The following is a 19281-nucleotide window of genomic DNA, read 5'->3' as shown; positions in this document are numbered from 1 at the left end:
CAACGGCTGGGCTAAATTCTCTTGCAACCTTTTGTACCTACCTACCTGGTAACACTGCGGCCTTGCTCATTCCTCCTCGCCTGGCTCAACACTCGCCGTTTCCTTCTCCATCATCTCCATAGTGTGGCCGTCTTTCTAGGCTCCGAGACCGCAACAGGGCAAAAAGCACAACCGCAGCTTGTTTGCACATACCGTTATCAGTTGTCCTTGATAGACCATTTGGCAGACACAATGGGCAGCACCCAGTTCCAACAGGAGCCTATGGCTGTCGTGGGCCTTGCCTGTCGACTCCCTGGTGGCAACCACTCCCCCACAGAGCTGTGGGACTTCTTAGAGAGAGGTGGTGTGGCCTCCAATCAGGTGCCAAAGACTCGCTTCAACATCAAGGGCCATTACGATGGCTCTCACAAGCCGGGTACCATGCGACCTAAGGGTGGCATGTTTGTTGACGACGTTGATCTCGCCGACTTTGATGCTTCCTTCTTCGAGATCGGTGGCGTCGAGGCCATTGCCATGGATCCCAACCAGCGCCAGATGCTCGAAGTTGTCTTTGAGGGCCTCGAAAACGCCGGTATTCCCCTTGAGAAGGTTGACGGCACGCCTGCTGCGTGTTTTGTCGGCTCCTATGCGTCAGGCAAGTCCAACGATCAATGTCCACCAGTTGCTCGTAGAGACCTAACCCGGCGCCTGTCCAGATTACGGCGATATGCAGAACAGAGACGCCGAGGACCGACCAGCTTCCTGCGCCGTTGGTGTCGGCCGCAGCATCATGGCCAATCGCCTCAGTTATTTCCTCAACGCCAAGGGCCCGAGTATCACCATCGACACGGCGTGCTCCGGCAGTCTGGTCGCCCTCGATTTGGCATGCCGCTCCGTCCAGTCAGGCGAGGCTTCCATGGCCATTATCGCCACGAGCAACTTCTACCTCAATCCTGATCATGTCATGGATATTGGCAACGTTGCTCAGGCGCATTCCCCCACTTCATTGTGCCACACCTTCGACATGGACGCCGATGGCTACGTCAAGGCCGAAGCAGTGAGCTGTGTCATCATCAAAAAGCTCCCAGACGCCATTCGCGACCGTGATCCGATCCGCGCAATCGTTCGAGGGACGGCTTCAAACAGGTACGCACTCTCCCCAATTCATTAGGCCACGCTCTCCAAAATGATTAGACATGTCTAAGAAGAGCGTCTCGCAGTAACGGACGAACACGTGGTATTGCCAGTCCCAGTTCCGAGGCGCAGGCTGCAGCTATTCGGCGATGTTATGCTAATGCTGGCATCTCAAATTTTGACGACACTGCTTACCTTGAATGCCACGGCACTGGCACGCAAGCAGGCGACCCATCCGAGGTCAATGGCGCTGGATCAGTTTTTGGAGTATCACGTTCGGTAGAGCGACCTTTACTCATCGGTTCTATTAAGAGTAACGTCGGTCACTCAGAGCCAGCTGCTGGTAACTCTGGCCTGATCAAAGCTATTATGGCTATCGAAAAGGGTGTCATCCCCGGCACGCCTCTCTTCATCAAGCCGAGCCCAAAAATTGACTTCGCTGGTAACAAAGTCAAGGCCTTTCGCACAGCTGTTGCGTGGCCAGACAAGGACTTCCCTTTTCGCCGAGCCAGCATCAACTCCTTCGGCTTTGGCGGCTCCAACGCGCATGCAATCATTGAACAGCCTGAAAAGTCTGCGCGGGATCACCATGTGTCGTCTTACAGAGGTTCTGACTCCCTTGATAACTACGACGAGCCAGAGGAGAGCGAGCGCCCCTACACTCTGTTTGTGTCAGCAAACGACGCCAAGTCTCTAAAAGGCAACATTGAAGCCCTCTGCAACCATCTCGTCAACCCCCGAGTCAAGGTTAGCCTTGCTGACCTTGCTTATACGCTCACGGAGCGCCGTTCTCGACTTTGGCACCGTGCCTTTATCACCACTTTCAGCAGTGAAATCCGAGAGAACGATTTTACGGTCGGCAAGCGGGGCTCGCGGTCGCCAAAGGTCTCCTTCGTCTTCACGGGACAGGGTGCCCAGTGGCCCCAGATGGGTAAGGACTTACTCAAATACTTTCCATGGACTCGCTCGATCCTGGAGGAGCTCGATCAGGTACTCCAGGCCCAGCCCAACCGTCCATCATGGTCTCTTGTTAAAGAGTTAACCGAGTCCCGGTCAGCGGAGCACTTGCGGCAGCCAGAATTCTCGCAGCCGCTCGTCACCGCAATGCAACTCTGCATTGTCGCTGTGCTGGAGTCCTGGGGTGTCGTGCCTAGCAATGTCATTGGCCACTCGTCTGGCGAGATTGCTGCCGCACATACCGCTGGCCTTCTGGACCGCGCAGGTGCAATCAAGGCAGCCTTCTACCGTGGCCGTGCAGCGGTCAACCGCAAGTCTGAGATCGAAACTGATGTCGGCATGGTCGCTGTTGGTCTTGGGCCCGATGGCGCCCAGCCATTCATCGAGAAGTACTCAGGCAGCGCTTGGGTCGCTTGTTTCAACAGTCCCACTAGTGTGACCATCTCGGGACGCAAGGCCGTGCTTGAGTCTCTGGCCGAGGACATCAAGGCTGAGGGCTATTTTGCACGGTTGTTGCAAGTCGATCTGGCCTACCACTCGAAATTGATGCATCCTATTGGTGTCGAATACAAGGACCTGTTGGATGCGGACAGCAAGTTCCACGCCTCGACGACCCCGTCCCCTGTTAGCATGTTCTCTTCAGTTACCGGCCAGAAGAAGGAGGACAGCGCAGACGGCGAGTACTGGAAGACGAACATGGTTTCTCCTGTCCGCTTCAGCGAGGCCCTGACGGAGCTTATCAAGGAAGATTCGCCAGATATGATCATCGAAATTGGGCCTTCCGGTGCTCTGGCAGGTCCTGTCTCGCAAGTGCTCAAGTCATTGCCGGGTGGTGCTAACGTTACGTACGCTGCTGCTTGGGCTCGAGGCGCCAAAGCAGGCGAGGCCCTCTTTGACGTGTCCGGTCGTCTTTTCATGGCTGGTGCTTCGATTGATATGTCTGTTGTGAACCAGTATGAAAAGAGCACACTCCACACCATCACTGACTTGCCCAACTACTCCTGGAACCATACCATTAAGTACTGGCATGAAAACACTGCCAGTCGAGACTGGCGTTTTAAGCAGTTCATCACTCACGACCTTCTTGGGGCCAAGATTCCCGGTACCTCGTGGGAGCCATTAACGACGTGGCGCAAGCATCTCTACCTCGACAATGTGCCATGGCTTCGTGACCACAAGGTGGGGCCAGATGTTTTGATTCCTGGCGCTGGTCTCGCAGCGATGGCACTGGAAGCCATGTACCAGAAGCACTGTGTCCTGCACCCAGACAAGGAGCTAGAGCCCAATGATCTGTGCTACCGATTCCGAAACGTCAAGCTAGATCGCGCTGTGGTTGTCGAAGAGAACAAGCCGACTACTATCATGTTGACGCTGTCAAAATGGTCAGGCAGCAAAGACTGGCACGAGTGGCGCATCCAAACTTACGCTGACGGTGTGACGTCTGACCACTGCGGCGGTCTCATTCGCGTCCAGGAGCCTCTTGGCGAGGACGAAGCCATCACAAACGCAGACCTTGCGCCTTTGAAGCACCCTCAGTCGTCCAAGCTTTGGTACAAGGTACAGCGCGAAGTGGGAATGGACTTCGGTCCTTCATTCCAGAAAGTCAAGGCCTTCGAGACGGTCAGCGGCAGCCGCAACTGCCGGGCGTTGGTGGATCTAGACCCGCCCGAGTCGAAGTGGAAGCCCGAGTCCTACTATCCGCTGCATCCTGCCACGCTGGACTGCTTGCTGCAGACAGTCATTCCAGCAATGGCCGCTGGAGAGCGAAGTTTGGTCAAGGACACCATGATCCCCCATCTCGTCGACGATATGATCGTGAACAAAATGCCCAAGTGCATGACTGAGGGTTTGGCCATTGCCGAGTCTATATACACGGGTCGTGGCCGTAGGGATGTTGCCAAGAGCTGGATCGCGAACATCAACATTCACGACCCCGCGACTGGAGCGCCCATCCTCAAGGTCAAGGGCTTAAACTATGTCAAACTCGACACTGACGAAAAGCCTGACCCTCACGTCCTCCAACGTGTGACTTGGAAGCCCGACATTACGCTTCTGACACAGGACCAGCTTTGCGTTCTGTCAGCTAATTCGGCAGGCCAGCTTGACACGATCCTTGACCTGATTGCCCACAAAAATCCTACCCTCAAGGTCCTCGAGTTGAATGTAGATGAGTCAGACGTCTCGACACTGTGGTTCGCCGGCGAGGACCAGGCGGTGCGTGTGGCTTACGCGCAATACGATTTTGCCACTGCTGATGCGAAGACGCTGGTGACTGTCAGGAGCGCCAATGAGTCGAAGAGGGACACTGGCTTCCATATCATGAACGCATCAAAGGATGCTCTAGACCTTGCCAACACGGAAACCACGTATGATCTGGCAATTGTTAAGGCTCCAAAGGGCAAGAATGCGGTCTTGGCCCAAGTACTTCACAACATGCAGACTCTTCTCACTCCGCATGCAACGGTCACCCTGGTCAGTAAAGACAGCGAGCTGCACACGAAGCGCGCGAGCGTTGTGAATAGAATGAAACCAGCACAGACATGCGACGTTGATACCTTCGGCTCATCGTCTTGCGAGAGCGACGATACGTTGCTGTCGTCTGTGGCTTCTACGCCGCCGGAGTCGGGGGAATCAAAGAATGGCGCCATACAGCAGGTGACGTTGTCGTCCCTCCTCAAAGAGAACAACGTCTTCGGCTCGGTGAAGGGCATTGAAACCGCAACAGGCAATGACTCAGTGTACGTGCTGAGCAAGAAGTCCATCGCTGACGTTGCTGTGAGCCCTCAGTATCTCACCGTCGTCAAATTTCACGCGGACGGCCCCAAGCTTTCATCTGGCCTACGGAGCACGCTCGAGGCATCAGGCTGGACGATCCGCACTTGCCTGGTTGAAAACTTTGCATCTCATAAATATTACCAAGCCAGCGCAGCAGTCCTGATCGTTGATGAGCTGCTGAAGCCTGTGCTAAAGAACATTCCTGAGACGCAGTGGGATGCATTCAAGGAGCTTGTCAGTGGTGCCACACCGGTAGTGTGGGTTACCAAGGGGGCTCAGACTGCCAGCGTCACGGATCCTGACAACGCGCTCGTTCAAGGTCTCTTCCGTGTGGTACGCAACGAGATCCCGGACGCCAAGCTGGTCACTCTCGACGTTCAGTCAACGCTCAGCCCGGCTACCAATGTTGCCATCGATCAGGTGCTGCGGAAGGTCCAGGCCAGTCACGACGGCGAGACGGAATATGCCGAGCGCGACGGAGTAGTGGTCATCCAGCGTGTCATTCCCGACATCAAGCTCAATAGCTTTAAGACTGCGGAGCACAAGGGCCTCGATCCTGTGGTACGGGGCTTGCACGCCACTGAGGCGCAGGTCCGAATCCAGGCTGAGAAGATTGGTACGATCGAGAGCTTAACCTGGTGCGAGACCGCTGTGGCTGAGGTGCCGATGGAGCCGGGCATGGTTGAGATTGAAGTCAAGGCGGTTGGCGTCAATTTCAAGGTACGTTTGAAAATTGCCCATGCATGGGGAGAGTATGGACTGTTAATGCCTTTATTTTTAACAGGACGTTGCAACAACCATGGGCATTGTGCCAGAGAACGAGTACACGATTGGCTGCGAATGCGCTGGTGTCATCAAGCGCATCTCACCTGGACTCGACAGATTCAGTATTGGAGATCGGGTCGCCTGCATACAGAGCGGGACATATGCGAACCGCGTCCAGTGTCATCCTGACCGTGTGTATGTCATCCCAGACAACATGAGTTTTGAAGATGCATCGACTATTCCGTTGGCATACTCGACCGCCATTTACGCGTTGTACCACCTTGGAAACTTACAAGAAGGCCAGGTATGATGATATGCTTGCTTGCCTTGTTCGCGCGATCTTGCTGACCCCTCTGTTGCAGTCCGTTCTGATTCACTCCGCAGCTGGTGGCGTTGGTATCGCCGCTATCCAGCTTGCTCAGTACAAGAAAGCAGATGTGAGTTTATGGCTGAGAGCATGTAATGACTGCAAATTCTGACACGGGTCGATCGTATAGGTCTTCGTTACTGTAAGTACCGCTGACAAGCGGGAATATCTGACCAAGAACTTTGGAATTCCCGAGAACCGCATGTTCAACTCGCGCAACATCAAGTTTGCAGCGGACATCCGACGGGAGACAGGCGGTCGCGGCGTCGATGTCATCCTCAACTCCCTCATCGGGGATCTGCTGGATGAGTCGTGGCGTCTCACGGCCGACGGTGGCATCATGGTAGAGATTGGCAAGCGAGACATTGTTGACCGCAACACTCTTGCTATGGAGCCATTCGACCGCAATTGCTCATTCCGGGCTGTCGATCTTTCGTACACCAAGGAGATCACCAATGAGCTGATCGGAAAGTTCGTTCCGCGTCTTACTGCCAACCTATTCTATTGGGATACTAACAAGGATGGAATAGGTTGCTCGAGGAGGTTTTTGACCTGGTCAAAGGAGGTCACGTCAGGCCGATCCGACCCATCAGCCGGTACAGCTTCGACCAAGTGATTCCCGCTCTGTTGTACATCCGCCGCGCTCAACACATCGGCAAGATTGTCATCTCCAGCGGTGAAGAGGATCCGCAACTTCCGATCCGTCCAGCAGTTCGCAAGCTCCAGCTGAATGCTGACGTTTCATATCTCATTGTCGGTGGACTGAAAGGCCTTTGCGGCAGTCTTGCTGTCCACATGGCCCGCCATGGAGCGCGTCATATTGTTGTAATGAGCCGCAGCGGTATCGATGATGAGGCATCGTCACGGTGCATTACACACTGTGCCGCATGGGGTTGCGAGGTGACATATGTCAAGGGCGATATTAGCGACGCCGACTTCGTTGGAGATGCTTTCAAGTCTGCACCCAAGAGGATTGCTGGTGTGATCCAAGGTGCGATGGTTCTCAGGGTGAGAGCGCCGCGTCTGCTTATGCTTGAGAATATTTGACTGACACCAAGACAGGACAAGCCATTTGAGATGATGACGCATGACGACTACATGACGGGTCTTCACGCCAAGGTAGCTGGAACATGGTGCCTACATCACGCAGCACAGAGGCAGCAGACGCCGCTTGACTTTTTCATTCTGCTGTCCAGTATTTCTGGCGTTGTCGGCAACAAGGGTCAAGCAAACTACGCTGCTGCGAACGCATTCTTGGATGCATTTGCCTACTACCGGCAGGCGAAGGGGCTGCACGCCAACACGGTCAACCTGGGAGCCATTCAGGATGTTGGCTATATGGCGGAGAAAGGTGGAACCCTTGAGGCACGCTTTGACAAGCATCAATGGACCCCTATTGATGAGGCTATGCTGCGCCGGATCATGAGCTACTCTATTTTGCAGCAGGAGCATCAACCGATCCATAGCGACAGTAGCGCTCAGCTCGTCACAGGTCTGGCATACCCGCTGGTGGCTGACGGATCGGACTTGGTAAGCGAACCCCGCTTCTCTTACTTATTCAGCAGTCACGCTGGCGGCAGCGACGATGGGGACGAAGCAGGCGAGGGAAACACCGAGACGGAGCAGGCGATCAAGGCGTTCCATGTCCTGCACGAGACGGGTACCGAGGTCGCGGCGCTGAACACAGCTGCACTGGGCCTGTTGCAGCCGCAGATCACCAAGCTGCTGCGCCTCGAGACGGAGATAGAGCCAGGCAAGCCGCTGTCAGCGTACGGGCTCGATTCGTTGTCGGCCGTTGAACTGCGGGGTTGGGTGCGGCAGAAGCTGCGTGTGGAGCTGAGCACTCTCGATATTACAAACGCGAGCTCGCTGATTGTCTTGGCCGAGAAGCTGGTGTCGAAGTTGCCGGCGCCCGGCAAGGGGAAGAAATAGGTGGCATGTTTGTTTTGAATCATGTTCCTGTTGGAGCACCAGTCTGTGTTGGGTCACGTGCCCTAGGGACGACCGTTGTCAAGGGCCCCAGCAGGTTTCATGTACACAGTGTTCAACCTGGCAGACATTATCTGGTCTATATAGCCGCATATAACAATAATGCCAGTAAATTGTGTATCTCGGAGCACGGGTTGAGATAGAATGAGGTCACGCCAATTCTCATAAGTAAACTCGTTTAATATCTATTGCTCACGCCACAGGAACAGAAGCCCTCACCGAAATAGCCCTCGACAACACATCCCGACCAAAAATCGTCCACGAAAATTTGCACAGTCACGCGAGCAAGTTGAACAAAGCTGTGACGAAGATCGGTAGACTCCGGGAAGTCCTCGGGCGCGTGCAAAGGAAACAGTCGAGCCGGGTCACCCCACTGCCGGATGTCGCAGGTGACGTGTGCCCGGGGAGAAATTGAATAAGCAGGATTTACGTGGAACGGAATTGGGCGAGGCCAGGAACAGAATGACTTGCGCTAGTCTGCGCCGCTGTGGATCATCCAGCCCTGTCGATTGTTCTACACTGTCCGGGCCTGGGGGCAGTATGGATTGGTTTCTGTCTAACAGGTGATTGATTGAATCACACTTTGGTATACAGTCGTGAGTTTCCGGAGTTACAGGAGCCAAATTCTATATCATGCTCTTGCCACATGTGCTCTCGATGATGGTCTATTCCGTCTTCTATACCAAGTTACTGCGCTGGGGCTAGATACTGGCTTGTATAAGTCTAGCAATAAGTCTATGTCATATAACTCTTACCAATAACCTTTTTTTCATTACTTCGAATACAAAACAGGCCGTCTGCAGTGAATCTGAGCGTCTGGAATTAGTCCTTGCCATAGAAAGCGAGCGACAGATGATCGCCAATGTATGTCCTACAGAACAGGGAATAGATTTTCCCGCCAGGGCGTAAAGTATGTCAAGGACCAAGCCGAGAACCCAAGTAACAGGGAACAAAAGTACGTTAGAAAACGGAGCCTGGTGTGTAGTGACATCCTCACATCAAAACATTCGGCTCCGAGTCTCGGCCGGCAAATGCTTGGCATCTTAGTTTGCGCCGTTGCTTGCTGGTCCCTTCAACGGTTGCTGTTGACAGCTCGTGTTCCCATGGCGTTGGAACTGCCAACGGCCCCATCGGAGCCGGCCGTTACAGGGGAAGGATTTGGGCTGGGGTGATCTCGGCTCACGTTCACCGAGCGTTGGAAAGAGCTGCCGAAGACTGCGTCTGACAGTGCCTGGTGGGAGGGTTTCTCTATGGCAATGAAGCTTGACATCACCAGGGAAAATCTCGGACGCTGGCTTGGTCAAGGGACACTGGGTCGTGAGTACCCGGTCCGGTGGAGCAGCCCCCCTGTCGTTGCGTGAAGATCTTGGTGCATATATAAGGGCGCCGATGCGTCTGGTCTTTTCTTGACTGTTTCATTGAACGATTGAGATCTTCTCTCCCTTATCTGCCATCCGCTTTCTTTTTCGCATTGCATGATCCCAAGCTCTGTCCGTCATGCCCTTTGATCAATGCAATGATCTGTCGAGCATCCCACTGGATGGATTTGCTCGGCAAGTGAGTCCCCATACTCGCGCTGAGGACCCTTTCGTCGCAAGAGCACCCGATCCTCTCTCTGCCAATTGGACCTACGACAATGCAGTCAATCTCTTCGCCTTGAACTCGACGGATATGAGCCCCGCCAGTTTCGATTTTGCAGACAGTCTGACAAACTCAGACTCCAAGGATCTCTTTGTGGATCCATTTGCTTCGAGGATCAGTGGGTTCACAATGCCAATGGCCGAGGACACGGCCTCGCTGTCGGTAATCTCTGCATTTCCTAAGATTGTTTGCTCTTTTCTGACGCCCGAGAAAGGAATTTGACAGTGATGATCAGCCGTGGCCATCCCAAGGCTCGCGTCCCTCCCTCGACTCATCCACCTTCGAGTCTTCGTCATTCACCCATTCCACCTTCAACTCGTCTGATCCCGACAATCAATCACAAGACTGTGTCTCAACACGGTGGTCGTCAAGCCCAGAAACCCAGGCCGAAGATTACACCCAGGAGACAAAAAGCTCGACCAGATTGGCATCAAGTCGCAAGCGACGCAGTCCGTCCCAGGACTCGAACCGCTCGTCAACGAGTCAAGACCCCCAGATGCGCAATTCGGCCAAACGCGCCGCACACAACATCATCGAGAAGCGCTACCGCACCAACATGAACGCCAAGTTTGTTTCACTGGAGCAGGCCATCTCAATCGCCAATGACCAGCCACATTCTCGCAAGGCGGGTGCGGGATCGCTCAAGAAATCCGAGATCCTGTCCAATGCTCTGGCGTATATCGAGAATTTGCAGAAGGAGAACCTGGCCTTGCGCAAGGAGATGGCTTCGCTCAAGCAGAATTTGTTGCCGGGTGGAATCTGGCGGCAGGGTAAACAGTTGCGGATTTGAACTTCGTCTCTGTGTGACTGATAATGTCAGACACGGGTGCTTTGTTACTCATATCAATCGCCCTCTCATGATCGTTGGGTTATGTTGATCTTTTGGAATGGTCGATAGTCGGAGGGAGGCGTCGACGGTGCTCTGGTGTGCATGGATGTCTTGTTCGGCGCATGGGTTCTAGGTTGGGGGTTTCTCATCTCATCTCACTTCCAATGGCGTCAGTTCGGGTCCTGGTAATAACAAAAGCGCCTTCTGTTTGATCCCTCAAAAAAAAAGGGGGGGGGGGGGGGGGGGTATTCCTTCGAGAATGTGCTGGTGCATGAATATATTTACCAAGACTCGAGTTGTGTTTCATTCCCAAAGCTGCTTTTTAGTAGTCATATCGTCTAACACCCAAACTGGAAGTAGTTGCGCGGTGACTAGTCACTGATATATGAGTGAGTTACTTCTGCTTTCGAGTTTCTGATTCCTCTTCCTGAAATTAACCCGTGGCTTGCTCTTCAGTCCTCACTCTGGAGCTCTTGCTCTACTTCCATCCACCCATCATTCACTTACTTGCCTGAGGTAACACTAGGCAGGCTCTGATGGAAGAACAAAACAAATCGTCAGGGAAGTCAGCAGGAACTACGAGCATCACAGTTCTCTTCCGATTCTTTACCCATTATGACACAGAGAACCATAACCAACTGAGATAATTTAGTCATTTCGCCACGTCAAGATTGAGACGACAACTGCACCTCGGGCAAGATGTGTCGATCGCCAGAAAATGCCGCATCAGCGATAGCAAAAAGGATTGCGAACAATTTGCGGGGACTTGGATGTGTCATTGAATCTCCAAACAAGAACCCAAAACTGGCCCAGAAAAGTGGCCAAGTCGCTAGCGAGGGGATCTGGCTCAAAATACCCGAATGGGTATGGTATGAATGGGTATGGTATGCTGCGCAGTACCTGAACATCGCAGCTCAAACTCCATCCTCTAGTGCTATATCGCTAAGAATAACCTCATATCTTCCCCGTCTATGAGGGTTTATCGCCAATTTCGAGAATGCCAATGTCATCGAAACTCCACGAGATCTATCGCCCCATTCTTCCGCCTATCACTCTCAGATACAAATCTCACCAACTTGCCCAGAAAGGAAAGAGAAGGAGATATCAGGGCCGAAGCACGGCGTCATAGGCCAATAACAGACAGCTAGAGCGACTAACGCCCGGGGATGAAGCCAGCTAGCTAGATAGCAAAGGACTGAGGCTAGCTCGCTAGCTTCTTACCCAAATGCCTCTTGAACCATGTGGACCCTGGTGAATGCATTCCCCAGATGTGTCAAACTCAATGCTGCCTATCGTGAGGAGTGACGAAATGCGTCGTCTCGTCCATTCCTTTTTCTTGGATATACAGAGAATTCGGTCTATACACCAACCATATCATGATGGTTTCTTTTACAACTTCAGTCTGTCCGACTAACTATTAGCAAGCACACGAAACTGCTGGCTCCACTTTGCAGGTTGCTTTCAAGATTGCTATCTCAGTGAGATTGAGATGCTCCTGAGATAGAGGGCCGCTTATCTCTCCGCATATACTTGCCTTTTTCGGCCAATCGCCACCGATGAATCTTTCGACTGGCGGCCCTGATAACTGGTAATATGGGCTATATTATATTCTTCACTAGTTGAGTTCAATGCAGAATACATAGAAATAAACTAGTTAGTGATCAGTCTGCCGGTCAGAGGACTATATTGCTGCATAGCACCATGGCAGCGAAATACCAATCTCTTGCCACCAACCACAAAGACCAGCATATACCCATAGTATTTATGATATCTATAATATCCACGATAACTATAACAAAGCTATCTCAGTATCCTCCCAACCCTTCGTTATCTCAACTGTGGAAAGTCGACCCACTCCAGGAAGTCCTGCCGAGACGGACCACCCAACCCCGCAAAAAAAGGAGAAAAATCGTACGAAGATCGTTGCTGTTATCAACCAACTCAGGCTGCGACCAAATCCTTCTCCAATCCCCGTCATTCTACGCGATTGCCCTCGTCATTGGCTGTTGTTTTTTTTTCGTTTTCCCCAGCTTTATCTCCCCGTAATGTTCCTGGGAGAGCATTGACACTCGCACTGTCCCGCTCGTGAGGGGGTGCACCCGAGACCAGTATATAGAACCTCATTGATTCTCGCTTCAACACTCCTTGGTTTTTGTTTTGTACATCCCGCAGAAAATGTGCGCACGTCTTTCTTGTCTGCCCGTCGAATTGATCTTCCTTGCCTCCGGCTGAATCGCATTATGGATTTGGAGTCGAATTCGCAGCCTATCAAACCCGCGCTGTCGACCGACCAAAGCGTTCAGGATGCGCGCGATCTCGCGGCCCTGGGTCATGATCAGGCTCTGACGCGCAAATTTGACATGTGGAGCATGTTGGCGCTTGCTTTTTGTGTCCTGGGTATGTTGCGCCCGGGAGTTGCTGGGCTCGATGCTGGTGATTCATGCGAGCAAATACTGACCTCTTGCAATAGGAACATATTCCACCTTCGCGCAAGACCTCAGCAGTGGACTGACCAATGGCGCTGCGATCACCATCCTCTGGGGCCTGGTGCTGGTCACCGCCTGTAACCTCTGCGTGGCGCTCTCGCTGGGCGAACTGACCAGCAGCATGCCGACCGCTCTCGGCCAGGCCTACTGGGTATATCGATTGTGGAATACACCGCTGGGCCGGTTTGTCTCGTACATGTGTGCGTGGATCAACACGTTCGGCTGGTGGACCTTGTCGGCTTCGCAGGTCGCCTTCATGACCGAGTTCCTGCTGGGCATGAAGACCATGTTCAAGCCCAACTGGGACGGCCCCGACAAGGGCTGGCTGAACTTTGTGATCTATATCGGGGTGGTGGTGCTGTTGACTGTGATCAATGTGGTCGGCTGCCGCAAAGACAAGGTGCTGCCCTGGATCAACAATTTCGTCGGGGTGTGGTTCGCCGGTCTCTTCGTTATTCTCTCGATGGCGCTGTTGATCTCGGTCGGAGTGAAGAGCGAACTTTCCTTTCAACCCGGCTCCTTTGTTTTCGGTCAGTGGATCAACCGAACGGGCTGGAGTGACGGTGTCGTCTGGTTCACGGGTCTGGTGCAGGCCGCGTATGGACTGACTGCGTTCGACTCGGTCATCCACCTCGTCGAGGAAATTCCGGCGCCGCGACGGAACGCGCCTCGCGTGATCTGGATGGCGGTGCTGTTTGGTGCCATCACCGGGTTCATCTTTATGGTGGTTTGCCTGTTCTGCATTCAAAACGTGGACCACGTTCTGAATGCCGACCTGCCATTCATCGAGCTCATGCTCGAAACCGTTGGCCTGAAGGGCGGCGCCACACTGATTGCCCTCTTTATTTTCAACGGACTGGGCCAGGGTATCGGAATCCTGACCACCGGCTCCCGGTTAACCTGGGGATTCGCGCGTGACGGCGGCTTGCCATGGAGCCAGTACTTCAGCCACGTCGACCCAGTCTGGCAAGTTCCGGCGCGGGCACTGTGGGGACAAGGGGTCCTGATCGGCCTTGTGGGGGTTCTGTATCTGTTCGCCAACACGGTGCTCGAAGCCATCCTGAGCGTCAGCACCATCGCCCTGACCGTGTCCTATGCCATCCCGATCCTGGCCTTGCTAGTCACAGGCCGTGATCGCCTGCCCCCTGGATCATTCCATCTCGGGCGCTGGGGCCCCTGGCTGAACTGGATCAGTATCGTCTATTGCATCATCACCACCATCTTCTTCCTCTTCCCCGGCAGTCCTAACCCACCACCCAGCGATATGAATTACGCCATTGCCGTGTTCGGAGTGATGCTGGTCATCGCCGTGGCTTTCTGGTTTATCCAGGGTAGCCGTACCTACCTCCAGACCGAGGATGCTATCGCGCAGATGGTCGTCGCGCAGCAATTGGAAGTCGCCGAAGCTGCTGCCGAGACGCCCGCTGCAGACAAAAAGTAAATGACTCGACGCAGAAGAGGGGATTGCATATCATTGTTGTATATACGCATCAGCTGGCATCTCACAATATTCCAGGCCAGGTTTTGTAGTTAGGCTGCGTTAATGCGAAAACTTGAGATTTCTGAAAATTGAGACCGACTCGATTGTGAGGAGCACGTGAGCCTGTTCTTTCTTCCATGGACCGCAGACTTGGACTCCCAACAGACTCATCCCAACTGACACTTGGACTTTGCTCGATGTCAGACAAGCAGAGGGTTGTTGACTATCTCATGAGATAGAACATTCTGAATTGACCCACATGGATCAGCAATCAGATTCCATCTGCCAGGCACTGATTCCAGGATCCGGTACAATCCTGGCAAAATGACCCGCCGGCAACTTGAGCAGGGCAATGAGAATACTCGTTCAAGAGGGAGATCTACATGCGGCTTATCACGAACCCTGGCTGACAATGCAATTATAGTAACCGCTAGCCTTCATTGGATTAATAAATCTCACGCTAAGTCGGGGTCTGCTTGGCAGGGCACATCCTGGATTCCCGGGTTTGTCGGGTATTTCGTCTGGAGCGAAGACGCTGCCAGATAGATCGTACGAAAAGCCTCGGAACTGCTCGATGTTCAAGAACAGACAAACACTAGAGCCATCTCAGCTCAACATTGTGCTGGCCAGCCATTTTTGACCTCGAAAAAGTTTCGCCTAATGCGGCCTTCGCGTCGATAAGTGGGTCCGCCCCCTGGCGATCAGCACCGGGAACCGACTCTCCCCCGGGCACTCGCGTAACAAAGTCTCGCAAGAAGGGAGTATGCTTCCATACCGATCACATCACTGGATATTCTCCAGCATCATGTCACTTGAGGGGTCCCATGACGCGCGAAAACCCCCTCGCGCAGAGGAGATGACTCGGCAGGCCGCAGGCCGTGCTCTCACTATTTTTCCAACTGTCTGCCAACCCGACGGTCATCCGGCCCCAAGGCCCACTGGGGCTGTGGATCCTTGTAAGAGCAGTCTTGAAGATTAGGGTCCGTTTGAGTTGTCAAACCGGGGGGGGAGAAGTGTCCGTCCTGGAGTCCTTCGCGCACCACATTCCTTGGGCTCTTCATTCTCCCTTTCAATGCAACCATAATAAATAATCCACCGCAGTCTTTCGTCGCCCCTCTTTTCGTTCGTTGAGTATTTATATTCTCCGCATTCGCTGGGTGGAGGCCTTTCCCCTGTTTTGGTAGGGAGTCCTCGTTCGCTCTTTTTATCATGTTCGCTTCTCTATTGAACCGCGGAGCCCTGTCGCTCGCGGTTGTGTCGCTCCTGGCGTCCTCTGCTGCGGCGGACCTCTTTGAGAGTCTCGCCGGTGTCCCCGATGGTGAGTAGGCGTGTTCCGGGCATGTCGGTGCCCATCAATTGACTCTCAACTAGGATGGCGGCTGTCTCGTGCCCCGCGTGGGGACCAACCCATTAAGCTGCAGGTTGCTCTGGCCCAGGGCAACCCGTCTGGATTCGAGAATGCCGTGATGGAAATGTCGACCCCCGACCACCCGAACTATGGCAAACACTTCCAAACCCACGATGAGATGAAGCGCATGCTGCAGCCGCGTGGTGAGTCGGTTGACGCCGTGCGCGACTGGCTGAAGAGCGCTGGTATCACCGACATTGAGCAAGACGCCGACTGGATGACCTTCCACACCGATGTCAAGACGGCCAACGAGCTGCTGAGCGCCAACTTCCAGTACTACGCCAATAAGGTCATGGATGTGGAGCGTCTCCGCACGCTGGAATACTCGGTCCCCAAGTCGGTCATCCCGCATATCCACATGGTCCAGCCCACGACACGCTTCGGTCAGCTGCATGCCGACCGTGCCACGCTGCACAGTAAGGCCAAGGTTGTCGACGAAGCTTTCAGGAAGGCGGCCATGTCGTCGGACACCGACTGCAACGAGATCATCACGCCCGAATGTCTCAAGACCCTGTACAAGATTGGCAACTACAAGGCCGACAAGAACTCTGGCAGTACGATTGGCTTCGCTAGCTTCCTGGAGCAGTATGCGCGCTATGCCGACCTGGCGTTGTTTGAGGAGACAGTTGCCACGTCGGCCAAGGGCCAGAATTTCAGCGTCAAGACGTTCCACGGTGGCAAGAACGACCAGAACTACAAGGGTGACAGCAGCGAGGCCAACCTCGACCTACAGTACATTGTCGGTGTCAGCTCGCCTCTCCCGGTTACGGAATACATCACCGGCGGTCGCGGCCAGCTCGTCCCCGATCTGGACCAGCCTGACCCCAAGAAGAACAACAATGAGCCGTACCTGGACTTCCTGCAGGCTATCCTCAAGCTGGACAAGGAAGACCTGCCGAAGGTTCTCTCGACCTCGTACGGCGAGGACGAACAGGTGAGGATTGCCAATATTCATTCGCACGATCCCCGTATCTAACACCTCTGCAGAGCATTCCTAAGAAATACGCCCTGAGCGTGTGCAACCTTTATGCGCAGCTCGGCAGCCGCGGTGTGTCGGTGATCTTTTCGTCCGGAGACTCGGGTGTCGGCGCCGCATGCCAGACCAATGACGGCAAGAACACCACCCACTTCCCGCCTCAGTTCCCGTCCTCCTGTCCGTGGGTGACCTCGGTTGGCGCGACGAAAAACATCAAGCCCGAAAAGGCTACGTATTTCTCGTCGGGCGGCTTTTCAGACCTATTCGGACGGCCCAAGTACCAGGACGAGGCTGTCAAAGGATATCTGAAGGGGCTGGGCAAGAAGTGGTCCGGTCTGTACAACTCCTCGGGCCGCGCATTCCCAGATGTCGCAGCCCAGGGCGAGAACTTCGCCATCTATGAGAAGGGCTCGATCTCCAGCGTCGACGGCACGTCAGCTGCGGCGCCCGCTTTTGCCGGCGTGGTCGCTCTCCTCAACGACGCGCGCCTGCGCAACAAGCAGAAGCCGCTGGGCTTCCTCAACCCCTGGCTGTACTCCAAGGGCGAGAAGGGTCTGAATGATATCGTCAACGGCGGCAGCACCGGCTGCAACGGTAAGGGCCGTTTCAAGGGTCCCATCAACGGCGGTCCCGTTGTGCCCTACGCCAGCTGGAACGCTACCAAGGGCTGGGACCCTGTTACGGGTCTGGGCACCCCCGATTTCTCACAGCTGGTGAAGATTGCTACCAGCAAATAAGGGATTGGAAATCGATTCATATGTTGCCTGAATTTTGGTCATGAGTTTTGAATTGGGCAGCGTTGTTTTTTCTATGGAAAGACTGGTTTGAATGCACTGGTTGTTTTGCACATAGCTTCTAGATACGGTGTCTGCAAATATGACTCCTTGGTGACTTGTCATATGACTGAGCGAGAGAATAAAGATCTCGATTTAGCTAGCAAGTTAAAGATGTAAACAAGTCAGGCTATAGCAAACACTGCATGATAATAAGCCATCGGTAAGAAATTCTTCAAGTCACCACCACCTTTGCACAGATGGCTCTAATCCACCGTTCATTCAACACCAAATCTCCTTCCTGGGGGTTTGCGGGGGGGCGGCACATCAAAGTCTGGAAATCCAGGACCAATGGTGCACCGGTCACAACATCATTCTCGATGTGTGCATGTTGTGTTCGCTTGATGGTGTTTGTGGGTCGGTCTCTGGTGGCCGGACCCTCATGATCATTATTCTCCTCGGTCCACACTTCGATATCAACGATCCAGTCGTTGCCGGGGGGTTTGTTAGCGTGGATAAGGACCGCTATGCGGGTGAGGCCATTGGAGTTGGCGTACCACCAACGGGCATCATTGTGAAGTTGGGGGCTGGACTCCGAGAAACCCACTTCGAGAGCGAGCGACGGCACACCAGAACCGCCCCCGTTTATATGGACGTTGTTTGGTCCGAACCAGAAGTCCGGCTCTTTGCTGCTGGTGTGGCCGCGTGTGCGGGCCGATTGGCGGAAGACAAAATCTCCTTCGATCAAACTAAGGCCCATCCGAATAAGTGTCTCGCAGATCCACGCTTGGAACGAGCCAATCATTTGCTCGTGTTGTAATCCTGTCATGACCTTGTACAGGACCTGAGATTTCTGGTGGAAAATGGTGGCACGAACACCTTTGAAAAGGTCAGGCTCGTGCTCGAGTGTGGAGAATAGATAGTGAGGGATATTGATGACCAGGATGTACTGGCTTGATGGAGGGGAGGGTGACGCAAGTTGCTGTTTCAAAAGCTCGATTTGCCCGGCGAGTTCTTCGAGTGAAGGGGAATCCAGCGTATACGCGGTTGCGAGTGTAGTCGGGTGGATTGATGTGTCCACTGATTCCGAAAGAACGCGGGTTATTGGTGATATTGGGGATTCGGCGGTGGAATCGGTCTGGGACGACTTGGTGCCAGTGTTCCAAAGTGAGGATGGTACCTTCGAGGCGTCGCTAGACTCTGAGCTGCCCACTTCTCGACGGGAACGCAGGTTGTATGTCGCCTGGGGGGAGGTCATTGCGGGACGGTGAAGGCGAGGAGGGGAGTGGCATGGGTGGGTGACTTAGGAGGGTTGGGGGGAGGTAAAGGAAGTGCGAACCTCTCTCTCCTCCATACCTTCCTCTTTCAACCCCGCTGCCTGCTCATCCATCATCAAAAAGTTTTGGTTCTTAGAGCCCAAGCGAAATAACAGTCGACATGGATCAGAAATAACAGGAGGAGTTGTCTGGACAGTCAGGTAGATTGATCTTCAATATGTGGGATAGTAGGTGGTATACATTAACAAGATAAAGTCCACGGAATATATGACGCTCCTATAGCACACGTGATTATGTGATGACTAATATAAATATGTAGACTAGTCCCGTTTTAGAGGGTGAGATAAGGTTATCAGGATAAGGTTAGGAGGATCCTCGGTACACTAAATTGGTCCTTACCGGAGTGCTTCTTCACCTGATCCCCCGGGGTAGCTGTAGGATGTTG

At 53.7% G+C, this 19281-nt stretch overlaps 6 protein-coding genes across 6 annotated transcripts; 4 read left to right on the top strand and 2 right to left on the bottom strand.

Moving 5' to 3' along the window:
* Positions 1-231: 231 nt before the first annotated feature.
* fma-PKS (polyketide synthase fmaB) lies at positions 232-7909 on the top strand (the record flags this gene model as incomplete). Its single annotated transcript, XM_056654161.1, has 8 exons — positions 232-652; positions 696-1125; positions 1200-5565; positions 5630-5914; positions 5973-6047; positions 6108-6448; positions 6508-6985; positions 7040-7909. 8 exons carry the CDS (start codon positions 232-234, stop codon positions 7907-7909), a joined length of 7266 nt encoding a protein of 2421 aa, XP_056512188.1.
* A 1129-nt stretch (positions 7910-9038) lies between these two features.
* On the bottom strand, positions 9039-9236 carry NUU61_003578 (uncharacterized protein; the record flags this gene model as incomplete). Its single annotated transcript, XM_056654160.1, has 1 exon — positions 9039-9236. One exon carries the CDS (start codon positions 9234-9236, stop codon positions 9039-9041), a length of 198 nt encoding a protein of 65 aa, XP_056512187.1.
* Positions 9237-9454: 218 nt separating this feature from the next.
* On the top strand, positions 9455-10397 carry NUU61_003577 (uncharacterized protein; the record flags this gene model as incomplete). The annotated part of the gene is made up of 2 exons (XM_056654159.1): positions 9455-9769; positions 9822-10397. The coding sequence occupies 2 exons, from the start codon at positions 9455-9457 to the stop codon at positions 10395-10397; spliced, it is 891 nt and encodes a 296-aa protein (XP_056512186.1).
* Positions 10398-12676: 2279 nt separating this feature from the next.
* Positions 12677-14363, top strand: NUU61_003576 (putative amino acid permease family protein; the record flags this gene model as incomplete). The annotated part of the gene is made up of 2 exons (XM_056654158.1): positions 12677-12833; positions 12907-14363. 2 exons carry the CDS (start codon positions 12677-12679, stop codon positions 14361-14363), a joined length of 1614 nt encoding a protein of 537 aa, XP_056512185.1.
* A 1248-nt stretch (positions 14364-15611) lies between these two features.
* On the top strand, positions 15612-17523 carry NUU61_003575 (S53 family peptidase; the record flags this gene model as incomplete). Its single annotated transcript, XM_056654157.1, has 3 exons — positions 15612-15720; positions 15774-16744; positions 16798-17523. 3 exons carry the CDS (start codon positions 15612-15614, stop codon positions 17521-17523), a joined length of 1806 nt encoding a protein of 601 aa, XP_056512184.1.
* Positions 17524-17794: 271 nt separating this feature from the next.
* NUU61_003574 (uncharacterized protein) lies at positions 17795-18817 on the bottom strand (the record flags this gene model as incomplete). Its single annotated transcript, XM_056654156.1, has 1 exon — positions 17795-18817. One exon carries the CDS (start codon positions 18815-18817, stop codon positions 17795-17797), a length of 1023 nt encoding a protein of 340 aa, XP_056512183.1.
* Positions 18818-19281: the final 464 nt, after the last annotated feature.

The sequence above is a fragment of the Penicillium alfredii genome (genome assembly GCF_028826965.1).
Source record: "Penicillium alfredii strain IBT 34128 chromosome Unknown utg000005l_segment0_segment0, whole genome shotgun sequence".
NCBI classification, from domain to species: Eukaryota; Fungi; Ascomycota; class Eurotiomycetes; order Eurotiales; family Aspergillaceae; genus Penicillium; species Penicillium alfredii.
The sequence above is the reverse complement of the archived record's forward strand: the minus strand, read 5'-3'. Positions and strand labels throughout refer to the sequence as shown.